At 31.0% G+C, this 14,088-nt stretch overlaps 1 protein-coding gene across 3 annotated transcripts in view; it reads left to right on the top strand.

The window, feature by feature from the left end:
- Nucleotides 1-14,088, top strand: part of cv-c (RhoGTPase activating protein) — a 315,849-nt gene that overhangs the window by 123,560 nt on the left and 178,201 nt on the right. For all 3 annotated transcript variants that reach the window (XM_086916699.1, XM_012492546.3, XM_086916700.1), the window contains one exon: nt 3,212-3,254. In XM_086916699.1, the coding sequence (XP_086772825.1) occupies nt 3,212-3,254 (43 nt within the window). The remainder of the gene's footprint in view (nt 1-3,211; nt 3,255-14,088) is intronic.

The raw sequence follows: 14,088 nt of genomic DNA, 5'->3' as shown, positions 1-14,088 counted from the left end.
ATCAGGAAACAAAGACAAACTTTTACAGATAATTTTTCTTGAATCGTATTATTTGCAATGTATTAAAAAAAAAGAAGAAATTGTATTGATAAAAACAGGAAATAAATTCATGGAATTTTATCGCAATTCTTCTTTGAAGTTATGCAGCTTATAAAAAAAAAAAAAAAAAAAAGAATCGTATCAGCAATTGGTTATTGTTCGAGAAATATTTGAAACCGTGTTCCAATTTTTCTTTTTGAAATTTCTACAATTTAAACGTAATTAAAAGCTCGGTTTATCGGTGAATTTTGCGGTGAAGGACAATTAATTTCGAATATTCTCGTGCACTCGTCTTAAATTTCGTTTCTCCGAAATGCAAATGAAATGCTAAAATGATGCTGCATGCGCATAACAACAACTGTTTCTATTGGAGATTAACAACGTTACATTCATATCGATGATTTTGGTAAAATGCGGTTCCATTTAATAGGATGTATGTATTAAATGCAATGCGATTATACCGAGGTGAATTCGAATTTGCTTTCTAACTTGATTCTATTTGGCGCAATTAAATTATATGACGTTATTTTGATGAACGAAATATCTCTGTAAAGTGAAATCCAAATTAATCTAGAAATCTGAAATAATATTTGTTAATACAACAATTTGTAGTAATTTAAATTAAATTCTTAAAATTCAGAATTGAATTCTTTTTTTTTTTTTCTTTATGGAAAAATTTTCTAAAATCAATATCAATGAAGTAAATGATTTCATGATTTTTTATTCGCAATCTAATCAATTTTTATTATATTCTTGTCGATATTTTTCTCAAAATATCTTTGTCAACATCAAAAGTAATTATCCTTAATAAAATTTCATGCATGCATCTCTTACGAAATTTTGCTCTCCAAACAGTTCAGTGAAGTTTTGAAAGTATGAAAAGTAATAATAGAATACGTGCAATATTAAATGAAATCGATAAAATTGTACGTAGAAAATAATTTGAAATAAAACAATCGTAATCTATAGATTGGAAATTCACATGCTAGCACAATATTTTATATTTTTGTATTTTTCGTGCACAGAAATACAAAATTACAGACGATAATATCGAGTTGTATAAGCCATTTAAATATCGAAAAAAATGATTAAAAAACATGAATAATAAAAAATAGAGATATATCTGTCCACAGATTCGGATAAAATTGAATTCACGAGATCTACAAATGAAGAATATGTTACAAAAAGTTTATTTCATAAATATGAACTATTTTAATATTCCAAGGCGTTGACATTTCAAAGCCTGTTATCCAATCAAACAGAAAGAAAATATCTCTCAGTGATAAAAAATGTCGAAAGAAAATTCATTATTATTTTTAAAATTAATTCTACACCAGAGCTGAATAAAATACCATTTTAATATAATGAATACCGAATAATTTTATTTTGTATAATTTTTTGAAAATGAAATATTTTATTTTATACGAAAAAATTTTTAAATAATAATTGAAAATACCATTTTATTCGGATCTTGAAATATTTAATTTATCTTAATTTGTTTCCTTTATTTTAAATATTATTGCTGAAAGTAATGATTCCTATTGAATACATTTATGAGTATATATTGATTTTCTAATCTCTCTTTATGTATCATGTACTAAAAATGATAATACAACTGTTATTTATATACCATTACAACTTGTCTTCATCTCAACCTCTTTCAATATCTCCACGATAAAAACTCTTAGATTTTAAATCAAAGAGCTGCGTTATTACAAAATATAATAATTTTACTTTATGCCAGATTATTAAAATAGAATATTCAACATTGTGGTTCGTATCGTTAAAGTGAAAATATTTTATTCGTTGAAATTTTACATCTTACTTAAAATACCATTTTATTTAAATGTAATCGTACAATCCAATATTATTATTATTATTTATTCATTCCCCCAAATATTTCCCAACATATTATCTGTCTTCTATTAATCCATCAACACGAATATATTGAAAATTATATACGTTTCGTGCAAAGAACGAAATTAATAAACGCGAATTTAATAACAACGCATCATACCCCCGTCTATTTTCCATAAGGGGAGGAAGGAGGGAGGCGTTTAGAATGTCGCCAACCCACACGTTGTTGCTCTTTTTTTTTTTTTTTTTTTTTTTTTACGAAATTATGCACAATTAAATTAATTAACACACACAACGCGTTAATCGATGAATCGCTTTGCGCCACGGATGGCGCACGGATAAGGTCACGGTCGTACGTTTGTTTCGACGCTGTGTGTTCGATATCTCGACGTATGTAGGTCATGGTTTGACCTCTTCCGCTCTCCCCATTGCCAACCCCGTGGCCATTTTCTCTCCCTTTATTTTTCCTCTCCCCTACGAAGAAGCACGCCCCCACACCGCTTTACTCGCACGTAAAATATGCGATGATGATGCGCGCCCACGTAAATTTCGACGTAGCCAATTAAGCGTCAACACGATTTGAGAAAATGCGCAAATCGGTTGGCCATCAACCGATGCTAATTTTATATAAATTTGCTCGTTACCAGTGAGATTTAATTAATAACTCGGTCGAGGTTGTGCACGTTTTCTTGACGAAATTCTCGGTTTTAATACGAGGATTCGATCGAATTTTAATTTCGTGGAATTTTCTTTGCTTTTTTTTTTTTCCTTTATTATTATTAGTTCGCTCGTCTGCGTTTCTTGAGAAGAAAAAATAGAATATTCAACAAGAACAACAAACGCATCGAAAAATAATAGGAACGAGCGTTTGAAGGAGTATTATCGAGCTAGTTTTTCAACTTGGCTGAGATGTAGAAATGAAACTTCGTTTGAAATGGCAGCGCAAAGTAACAGGAAATTGTTATGCAAATAGGAGGAAATTTACACGTTCAACCTGCTTTACCGTGCATTTTCCTTCGCGAAACGAGAGAAAAGAATAGACGATAACTGCGAAATGAGGATCGTCGTACAAAGAATTCCGTTTTACGATTTTATTCGGGAGGAGTACAAGTACAAGCTTTGATGTACAATTAGGATTGTTTGTCTTTCACTTCACGAAAAATTAAATTCAATCTTGATACGTAAATACTACGAAATAAAAGGAGATCAAATTCGAGTTACGGTATATATTTTCCGAAGCATAGTTTAGAAATTTGATGTTATTCTATAATGAATCTACTTTCAAACTGATCGAATTCTTCCTGTTTGATTGCAGAGTTTGCAGCAGCCACGCTCGCAGTCGGAACGCCAGTTATCAGGTGAGTTTTATTATGTAAGCATACAATTTTGAAATTATTATTTCATAATATTTTTGAGTTGAAATTTTAGTGATCATTTGATATTAATTAATACTCTTGGTTCATTTTTTCTTCCATTTTAATATTTCAAAATATTTTCCATTATTTGCTCGCGTGTCATAATTGCAAATATATTTTAAAAAATAATTTCGAAGCAAACAGAGAAAGAACGAATTCGAAGATATTATTTTGCAATATTATTTCTGACGTTAAACTTTCAAAATTATGTTTCAAACAAATTCGATTGCAAAACGATCAATGATGTTCCAATATGTATACTGATAAATTCAGGAATTCCATTTTACATTCTCTGTCGCTGAATCATTATGAATCCAATATCGAAAGATGAAACAACGCAGCCATATGTCATATCGAATTTTCAAATATACAGGAGGAAACCTGTATAAAACCATGCACCATATTTATTTTCGTAGCTAATTCAAAAAAATTTCACGAACAATTACATTTTACAATTATTCTTCGCCATGTCAAACTTGTTTATCAATAACGTTTTATTATAGATTACGTACATTCTAAAGAATCATCGAATTATTCGAATTATTCATATTCGATTAATTTTGAAGCTGTGCTACAATTTTTTTGATAATCAATTTGGTAAATTACAATGTAATTATTAATAACTTTTTTCGATCACTTTCATCTTTATACTTAGTTATAAATAAAAGATTAAAGTAGAATTATAGGGAATATACCTTGGATATCTATTTACGTTAGTAACAATATTTGTTTTGAATTTGGAATTGATATTACATCGCCAAGAACTAATTATTATTCCTACTAATTAGGAACAACAATATCATACGTATCCATTTCTTGTTATTGTCACTTTAACACTAAACCTACCGACAGTTCTTGCATACTTATTCCTACAGCGTCTAGATAAGACAAAGTACAAATATTTCTTGGAAAAAAAAAAAAAAAAAGAAAGAAACTAAAAGTAAATACTGAAAAATATATTGTATATGCATATTTCAGGAAAAGTCATAAAGTTTGATTGAACTTTAAATATGTTTAAATATGTGAAAAAGTTTGAACGCGTTTAACGTTAAATACTAACAAATACTAACAAAATTATAAACTTTCAAATTCAAGTACACACAGACAGATTACCACAAATTTGGTTGCGCTTGTAATATCAGCGTGTAGAAACTCGTCGCAACCCCTTCTCTCCCCCTTTTTTTTTTCCTTCTTTCGATTCTATTTCCGTCGAGCACTATTTCATTCTTCCCGGCCGGTGATTTATTCGATCGAAGCCCGGCCAATTTGTCGCCCCCGGCGCGAGAATGAAAGTAGCCGGTGCTACACGTCCGCGAGACCCGCAGGTTAATTCTTAATTTCAACCTTGGGGTCAGCGCACCACCTCCCACCGGAAGCCTTAATCACGACCAACGCTCGGCCGTCTCGTTGCTCGAGAAAGCAATTAGCGCTGTCCCGCGAGCTCGTCGATAATTAATTAAACTTTCGCGATCGATCCAGCCGATGTTTCTACGACCGACTCTATCCGATACGCGAGTCGTTCGACTTCTATTAACGTGTTTCACGCGTTTGCGGTTTGCAGATGGAGAAGATTGATAGATTGGTTTTCCAGTTTTTGATCTTTAATGAAATATTATTATTGAGAGGATTGAAGAAGACGTGTGTACTATCGCTCGAAAGTGGATACTTTCGTATTCTGAATAATAGTTCGAGTTTTGTGAAAAGGATTTGTGTACAAAATTATCTTTTGTGTTTAATATAATTTCATGAAGATGATATGGAATGATTTCATTGCTTGAGAGGCTCTTGTATTTGGAAAAAATAATAATAGAAGTAAGCAACGTATATATTTATCTGAGTTTTTTTTAACACGTTAATAAATTAATCTCGTGGTCGATGAAAATATTAATTATCTTTCTGTTATTAACAATCAGTCAGTTCTATTTAATCATACGCGAATTACAATCGAACGAATTTCTCGTTAAAGAGAATTTTTCAACACTTTGTGGTAATTTTGACGAAAACCTTTTTGTGAAAAAGTCTCTTTCGATATGGTATTTTTAAATATTTTGAAATACTCTATTTCGAAACGTAGATTCTTTGATGAGCGAAGTGGAAAGTTGGCGTGGAAATTTGGTACAGAGAGATCGATGAAAGGGCGGAAAGTAGAAGGATCAAAGATACGTGCCACCTGTAGACTCATTCTGCTTTAATCTTCGATCCAACAATATGTCTCGTTTTGCCCCAAAAATAAGCCGATATAGATAAAATTCCTATTGAAATTCACAGTTAATAATAAGAGAAACGAATTGGAATATTATGATTTATGAATATAATTATTATTTGAATAAAAATCAGATTTAAATATTTTATTTTAAATTAACAGAGGAAAGAGTTTAAAATCCTGTTAGTTTACATTTTTATAAATGCATATAATATATCTGTTTTAAATATATATTATTTCTATAGTGATATCAAAAATGAAACTTGTATGGAATCAAGAGGCAATATATTTTCAAAAATCTAACGCATATATAATATTACTCATTTTATATAAATAATTTTAAACCTTATATAATAAAATCATTTCTCCCTTGTTTTTGTTTCTCATGAAATTGCACCGCAAAGATACAGAATGCAATGTAAAAAAGGGGCAGTGTTAATACAGCGTTATATCCATTGTGTTTGCAAGAAGACAAAATGTTCGTATCGAAAAATATTCGAACGTTCAAACGGCTCATAAATTACATCTTCGAGAACATATTCTATCTTTTGCGGAGCAAATATTGACATACATTCATACTGATATATTAGAGAAATTGACGGTCCACGTCGGTGTCATTATCGAAAACATTATTTCATAACACACGGTATCGATCTTCCATCGACGAGAGGAGAAACTAATCTTCTTAATCGAGTCGATACGATTCAAAAGGGGGTGTGTCGATGCGAATTAACGTTGTAAGATTATTCGTTTCCATCCACGGAGCATAAAGATGATATATATCACGCATTTCCGCGCCAAGAATGTGTGTCACCGGATATTATCGATTCAGACGCACGTGTTAGAAAACGCGGACGTCGCGCTCGAATTTGAATATCGGGCCTACAATTATGCAAATTTCACTATGCCCGTGATTTATTGGGATTCTTACGAGGAGAAGGAAGAAAACACGAGGAGAGGAGGCGTATATCATGGTATGGATTACACATTAATGGGAATTTTATTACCATCTTTTCCTTTATTACCTGCTGTTAAATGATGGATGGGGATGTATACCATGCTTTTTTCTTTATTTCAACAATTTTTATTCTCAGTTTTACACGCTTGTTTACGAGTCATGATTTTCTTCATTTGACCCTCGTCGCTGTTTTACAATGAGTGATGGAATTATTACGAACACTTGGAAAATATCGAAAATATTGTTCGAAATTGAGAATGGAATTGAATTTAATTATGCAGTAATTTGATATAAAAACAAATATATGATAATAGTATAAAAAAAGTAAATATATTTTATATTATAATTGCAGTTAGATCCAATATAAAATCAATATTTAAAATTAAAATTACAATCTCTTTTTCTTTAAATTCGAAGATATTACTTTTATTTGATATTTGATCTCAAGCGAATATTACTTTGTATATTTTTAAAATCGTTGAAAAGAAGACAAATATTTTCATTTCCATTCTTCAAGTATTTATAATAATTTTATTATCCACTGTATTATTAGATTTTTACTTTCTCCGGAGTTGATATTATACAAGAAAATTGTGAAAAACGAGTGGAAATTTAACGTATGTTGTTGTTCTAACGAAATGTAAAATTATGATATAATTATACGCGGGAACTATGTTAAATTTGAAACTGTTTGAAATTCAATGAAGTTACAAATCTAGATATTTTGTTAGGAATTGGATAATTTGAATACACGATACAGATTTCGTCCAGCCTATTTTTAGGCTTTGTACGTATATAAACTTTGAACAGCCAGTATAATTTATCGTGAAATGTGTATCGTTCGTGTTTTAAACCAAATTATCGAAGACACTCATTGCTCTTCAACACAATAATTAAAAATCGATACGACGAAGCATGGAGAAAATACACGTAAAGTTTATGCTTCTATGAAAATATATTTTTCAGACAATCGTAATCGAATGATACTTCATTTCCTTGTATTTCAAATAATTTTTTATTCATAAAAAAAAAAAAAAAAATGTTCCTTCAGCATATCTTAAACGAAGCCCTTAAACGTCTCTTTGAAAAAATGGAGCATCAAGTGCAATCAATAGCCTATCGATAATCGAATACTGGAGACAAGTGTCACATTTTTTTTTTTTTTTCAGCATATTTTTGATCTTTGAATTATTTACCTTGGAGATATTTCCCTTTTATACGAAAGAATTATTCCAAGATAATTAAAAGAGACAAAGTTTTTCTTGTAATAACTTCAAACTCATTACAATTTGGAATTTTTACCCGGAATAATAGAGAGATATATATTCGCTTTTTCTGAGAAGAATAATAATTATGTAAAGTAAAATAACATAGTAATAAACTATTCTTTTAATTATTTACAGATTCTATATATTTCTTGTATATATCGATATATCATATACTTCTCATTATCTTTCGTTCTAATATCATGAATGCTTCAGAGTGTCAATACAAAATTAGTATCAATACAGAATGATGATAATAGCAGCAAAATATAATACTCGAAATAATAAAACATTTGAATAGCGGATATGAAAGGTTAAATCGATTATTCCATTTGTGAGAAACGTTTTTTACTGTTAAAGGAAAAGAAAGGAAATAAAAATTTGTTACCATTACCGCCATTGTTAAAAGCCTTTCACAAGTATTTGCATTTAACTCGGTACGACTTCAAGAAAAGCAAGATTGATGATGATGAAATTATACCAGCGTTTGTCATTCTTCCATATTGCAATAACGTGCAGTAACGTGCCCTTTCCCTGCAATATTTCACGTGAATATTTCCTTGTTTCGGGGCATCTAGATATACGTTATTTTTCCTCCTTTCCTCGAGGAAAGGACGGCGCAAGAAACAGGATACATCTTTCTCTGAAGCGCTCTCTGAAACGAATTACCATAATCATAGAGCCGATAAATGTATTAATCACGTTTATCCTGTGTATAAAAAGCTGCCGCCGGTAAATTCTATACTCGTTTTACCTGAAATTAATTATACGAATACGTTCATAAGCCTCAAGGATTATTGTATATACATAGGTTTAAACGAGAAGTGGGTCAAGTCTACTTCAATAAACCTCTGTTAGTGCGATCTCAAATCCTCGTGCGACCAGCTCGCTCGTACATTGATGAATTCAATTGCTGTGCGGTTATTAATCAATTAGCGATTTATACATTTGTCACGCATATATTAATTACCTTGAGCGTCAACTGTGGAAAAATATTTTTATTTTTTTGCGGTCGAGAAATTGATAGGTTTCGTTTTTTTTATTTTTTATTTTTTTTTTTTTGTTGGAAAATGCGAGAAAAGTTGTTCAATTTGTTTTTAATCATTTATCAGGGTTAACGAAAAACGCAATATTACTTTGACGTTTGAAAAATTGGTTTAAAAAGCTTCTTTGTTCGTTTTTTTTTCTTTTCTTTTTTTCTTTTTTCGTTGTCGAAAAATTTCAATGGGTTTTGAAGAAAGTTTTAATCGTGTCGGTGAAATGTTCGAGTTTTTCACTGAGTGATATTATTTTCATAGAACGTTTGAGTTATATAGAAGGTTTTAGAAGATGCTTCGAATCACGATTGGTTATTTTTTAAAATGTATTATACTTATTTCATCTCGTTTTCCTTTTTATTGTTCTTCGAGAGTTTCAACAGGTTTATGATGGAAGATTTAATATGTATCTTATTCAATATACATTATTTTGTATTCTTTTCGATCATCATTATTAAAAAATGCGTTATTTTATATTGTCGTAAAAATAAAAATAATTCCCTTGGTTTTTCGTTTCGTTATATTTGATGAATTACGACTGGTTTATAATGGAAAGTTTTAATCTTACAGATATCCATTTTTACTTAAAGCAAATTCATCTTAGCATACCGAAACAAAATTTATTTTCAGTTTCCTTCATTTATATTTCGGATCACACAAATTTCTGCATAATCGAGGATCTAATTTTCTCAATATCATCAAGAAAATTCAAATTTCTTCCCAACTTGAGTCTATCGTCTTAAGATCTATCGTCGATATTCCAAAGAAACTTTATCAATTGATTAATATTCTCTCCTATAATTATTAATTTATTGATTGACGTAATCATTTTCTTTATTAAACAGAATTATATAATAATTTGAATACCATATCAAGCTTCCTTGAATATAATATAAATAATATCAATTATAAAAAATATCTTATTCCAAAAAAAATTATTTATATTAACATCTACAAATGTTCAATTATTCGTTTGAAAATAAAATTCTCAAGAGATGCAAACTAATTATTAAGAAAATTATTCTTCTTCAGTGAACAATAATTTCCAAAAGGAAATGAATATGAATTTGAATAGAAATTTTGAATGTAATGTGCAAATTTATTTATCCAGGATATCTAACTCGACATGGAAATTCATGAAAATTTTATTATATTACGAATATATAATATTACTACGAGTGTTACGTATAAATATAATTAATCATTCTTTTTTAACCAATCATCTTCGTATAACGCAACAAAATTTCACGAGAATTAATCTATTTATCTGATATAATCTAATATAATCAATATCCTCCCCCTATTTGACAGTAAATAGCGAACCTGTTAATATTAACGAATAGTTCGGCTTAATAATTTTACCGCGAGGAAATTTCACCGCTCCAGAATCGATCCTTCGAAAAAGCGAAAACGCATCGACATGGAAGCTCGTCCCACTCACGCGGATGGTTGGCGCGCGTAGCCCACGTCTCCAACGTGTATCGAGCAGCAGGTGATTTGATCGAGGGAGGAAGAGGGAGAGAAGAAAAAAAAAAGAAAGAAAAAAAAAGGAAAAAGAAAAAGGAGAGAGAGGAAAAAAAAAGTCGAAGAGACGCTTGCGCTGCGGCGGTGACGGCGGCGGCGACGGTGGCTTTCGTCGGCCAATGGAACACGGTGCCAGTCGTCGCTATCACGAGCACCGCGGCGCTGGCCGCAGTTCACCAAGCGGCGTCCACGCGACTCGCGACGCGCGCGTCTCGCTCCTCGAGCTGGTTATGCGGCTTTCGAGAGGGCTTTTCGACGCTTCCTCGAGGCGAACAATCGTCGTCGAACCGTGTGCGCGTTTCTCGTTCGCTCCTCGTCCAATTGTCGTCTTGCTCATTTTTAGGTATTGTATCCGTCGATCAGTGCTCCATGTGAAACGACCGTGATCGATCTTGGCAGAGTATGCATCGAACGGATCATTGATCGAATTTTCTCTATATTTTTTTCCACGGATCTTTGTCCCATGTTTATTGATATAAACGGTATTAATGGTGGTTTTTGAATTCTGATGGATTTTCGTGGAAATGGAAATTTCGCGTGGCAACGCGCCAGTTCTTTCGTTCAGATTGTATGTAATACTTTGTGTTATGTCGTTGATTTTTTTTTTTTTTTTTTTTTTTGGTATGTGGTAGATACCCGAAAATTTGTTGGAATTTAAAATTTCTTTCAGATTGTGTGTTGGGGTAGTGATTATAGGTGGTTGTTTTTCAATTGTATTCTTTGCGCGCCAATTTCTTGGAGGACTATGAGATTCTCATAGGTGCTAGGCTGAATTGATGTCTTCTCTTGCGATTTAGGTGGTTTTAATTGGTGATTCTCTTATTTCTCAATCACTGTGAATTAATTTAAAAGGGATTGAATGAAAATGGGGATATTCACTCTTTATTTTTCGATAGAAATATTTATAATTTTTATATTGAAGTTCATGAGATAGAGTTTGTAATCACTTGACAAATCTTATTATATTATAAGAATAAATTTTCACATCTTAAATGTTGATAATAACGTGAAAATTTTATTTTAAATTTTAAACACGAATGTGAAACGTTGAATTATCTTCTTATGCAAAAGAAAATAATTCCCTCTCTTCGTAATATCGCCTTTGTTTTCTTATGGATATCTCGAATCAGGGAATTCATTTGTTCAAGGTTTCAATTTCAAAAATAGATAAGGCTCAATTATTCCCAGGGGAACACCGATGTTTCTATTGGAAAAATTACATAATATTTTCATGAATAAATTTTATCTTTTCGCATTGTTGAGAAGATTGCTAATTAAATTATCCTAAGACGCATTCCTATTCATTGATCAAACTATACACTATAGTCACACAGATTACGTAACAAGCCGATTAATCGATTTATTAATTAAGAAACCTTTTCTAATTTTATTCCTGGTATAATTCCGGTAACATGCTTACAATCGTTTCTCTTAGGATCTTTTTATTTCGACGAAACTTTTTTAAACGAACCGTTTTTGAGGAAGAAAAATTTCTTTCCTCCTCCTGGTATTTAAATTAATAAGAATGCAAATTTTACATTCTTCTCTCCTTGACACGTTTCAACGAGTTAAAGAATTTTCAACAAAGTGAGCATTAATTATGCAAAGTTAAGGTTGCACGTTAGTCCAAGAGAGGGTATCATAATTAAGGAAAACACAGTTTTTCCCTTGCCGTGCTCGTGTTACCAGCATTCGTGTGTGCAAATAAAAATGTCTAGTCTTCGTGACTAAGGACTTTTACGAAAGCTTTTCTCTCATCTTCAAGCATTCATGAAATTCACAATTACAGCGCAAAGTACAACGTTCGCGAGAAACGAGTCCTGAGGGAATTTCCCTTTCGAGACACGTTAAATGTGCGCAACTTTTGAAATTCGACTCGAATCATTCAACAAATATATTTATTAATCGGATCGGAAATCGATTATATAAATATAAGTAATGAATACTTGTTTTCATCAAAAAATTATTCAAAACTCATTAAAGCATAAACATGTCGATAAATTGATCAAAAATATAAATAGTTGATATTAATTGATAAAAATGATTAAACATTTGATCGATTTGGAGACACAATTTTGCATTGATATTTTTCATATATCGATTTTATTTTATTATTAATCTTATTCGTGTATATATCGAGTATTGGAAAATTCATTGGAAAATAACTAATATGAAATTCTGTGAAATTTGTATTTTAATTAAATTTCAAGTCAATCAATCTCGGTAAATATCTGAGTAAAATTCTATGAAAATCAATTTTATTGTTAATCTTGGTTATAATGGGATCGTTATCGTGTTTTAAAATTTTTAACGAAGAACGGGATTATTTAATGAAGAATTTCTCCGATTACATCGCAATATTTTATATTATTGGCAACGCTTGTTTCTTAGACATAAAGGAAAAGCTTTACAGATTTTGTCGTCATATTAAATAAATGATAAAAGGAGGAAGGAGTTGTGAATCGAAGTATGTTGGCAAATATACACGTATATAAGAAGCACAGCTTATAAAATTCACAAGAGCTCGTGGAGGAAGAGAAGTAATTTTGAATAAGTGAAATGATGTTGAAACAAAAATATTTTTTAATAACGAAAAAGATCGAATCTCGAATCAGCATCAAAGAATAAAAATATTCTTGAAAAAAAATCATCTAATAATATGTACAAAAGTTCATAAAAAATGAAATTGCGTTTAGATAGGAAAAAACAATTGCACTATTTTTCGATAAAAACCTATAAAAGCCATGTGCAACTTTCACGTCGTTCGAAAGGGGACCATTCGAATGGACGAAGTTAAATATATATCCGCGATGAGGTCTACTCGCAGGACCATAAAATATTTACTGTGGCGTGACACGAAGTCAAAGAGGCAGACTTTATTGACAGACGAAACGACGAAGCTTACAAAATTTATCCTCCATTAATTCTCTATCCATTTGCGTTTCATCCCAATTATTCATCGACCGTCTCTCTTCCTGTTAACCGGTCGCGACTTTTATTAAGTCGCTCTCTCGGCTTGATGCATCATCGAGTTTCATGTGCATGTTTCACAAATTTAAATGCTTTCTAGAAACTCGATTGTCATCTATGGGATACCTGAATATTGAATATTGCGAATATTCTATTAGTCTTGAGCTTCGAATCTTGTTAAAAAGATAGTTTGAGAAATATATTTTCAAAGGGAAAATTCTTAGCAGTTTCGAGTTTACGTCGTTTCATTCAGAGAAAATATATTTAATTATTTAATATTTCCATTTTTTCTGTATCTACCTTTGGAAAGATCAGATCTAAGCATTTTTAAGGAATCTGTAAATGATTTATTTCTGAAATAACGAGAATAATTCATGAAATGTTTCGCGTGAAAAATGAATTATTTGCAATTAAGTAATTTATTTTTTATGATTGATAAATTATTTATCATTTAATGCAATTTTCATTATATTAATGTAGCCATTTAAAAGATTAAGAAACGAGTGTCATTCTTCAAATAATCGATTCTTTAATCCATCATTTATTTGTTCAAGTTAGAGAAGATCAATCGAAATGAATCACTCATCGAATAATGATCAATCTTTTTCGAATCATCGTTTAAAATAAATTTTATCCAAGTTTGGAAAAAATACTGACATTTCGTATTAGAAAATATCGGATTCGAGGGATTAGAATTCTGGATCTCAGTCAGAAAATTTCATTCTTGCTAATCTAATTTCCCCGTACAGCCCAACCGCATTTGGTTAGGCTGCACGTAGGCGGGAAATTCAATTTTGTTACTTCATACGATAGAGATGCG

The sequence above is a fragment of the Apis florea genome, unplaced genomic scaffold (genome assembly GCF_048593485.1).
Source record: "Apis florea isolate Af1SG1 unplaced genomic scaffold, ASM4859348v1 contig_3803_pilon, whole genome shotgun sequence".
Lineage (NCBI taxonomy): Eukaryota > Metazoa > Arthropoda > Insecta > Hymenoptera > Apidae > Apis > Apis florea.
Note: the sequence above shows the minus strand (reverse complement) of the source record. Positions and strands in the feature narration are given on the sequence as shown.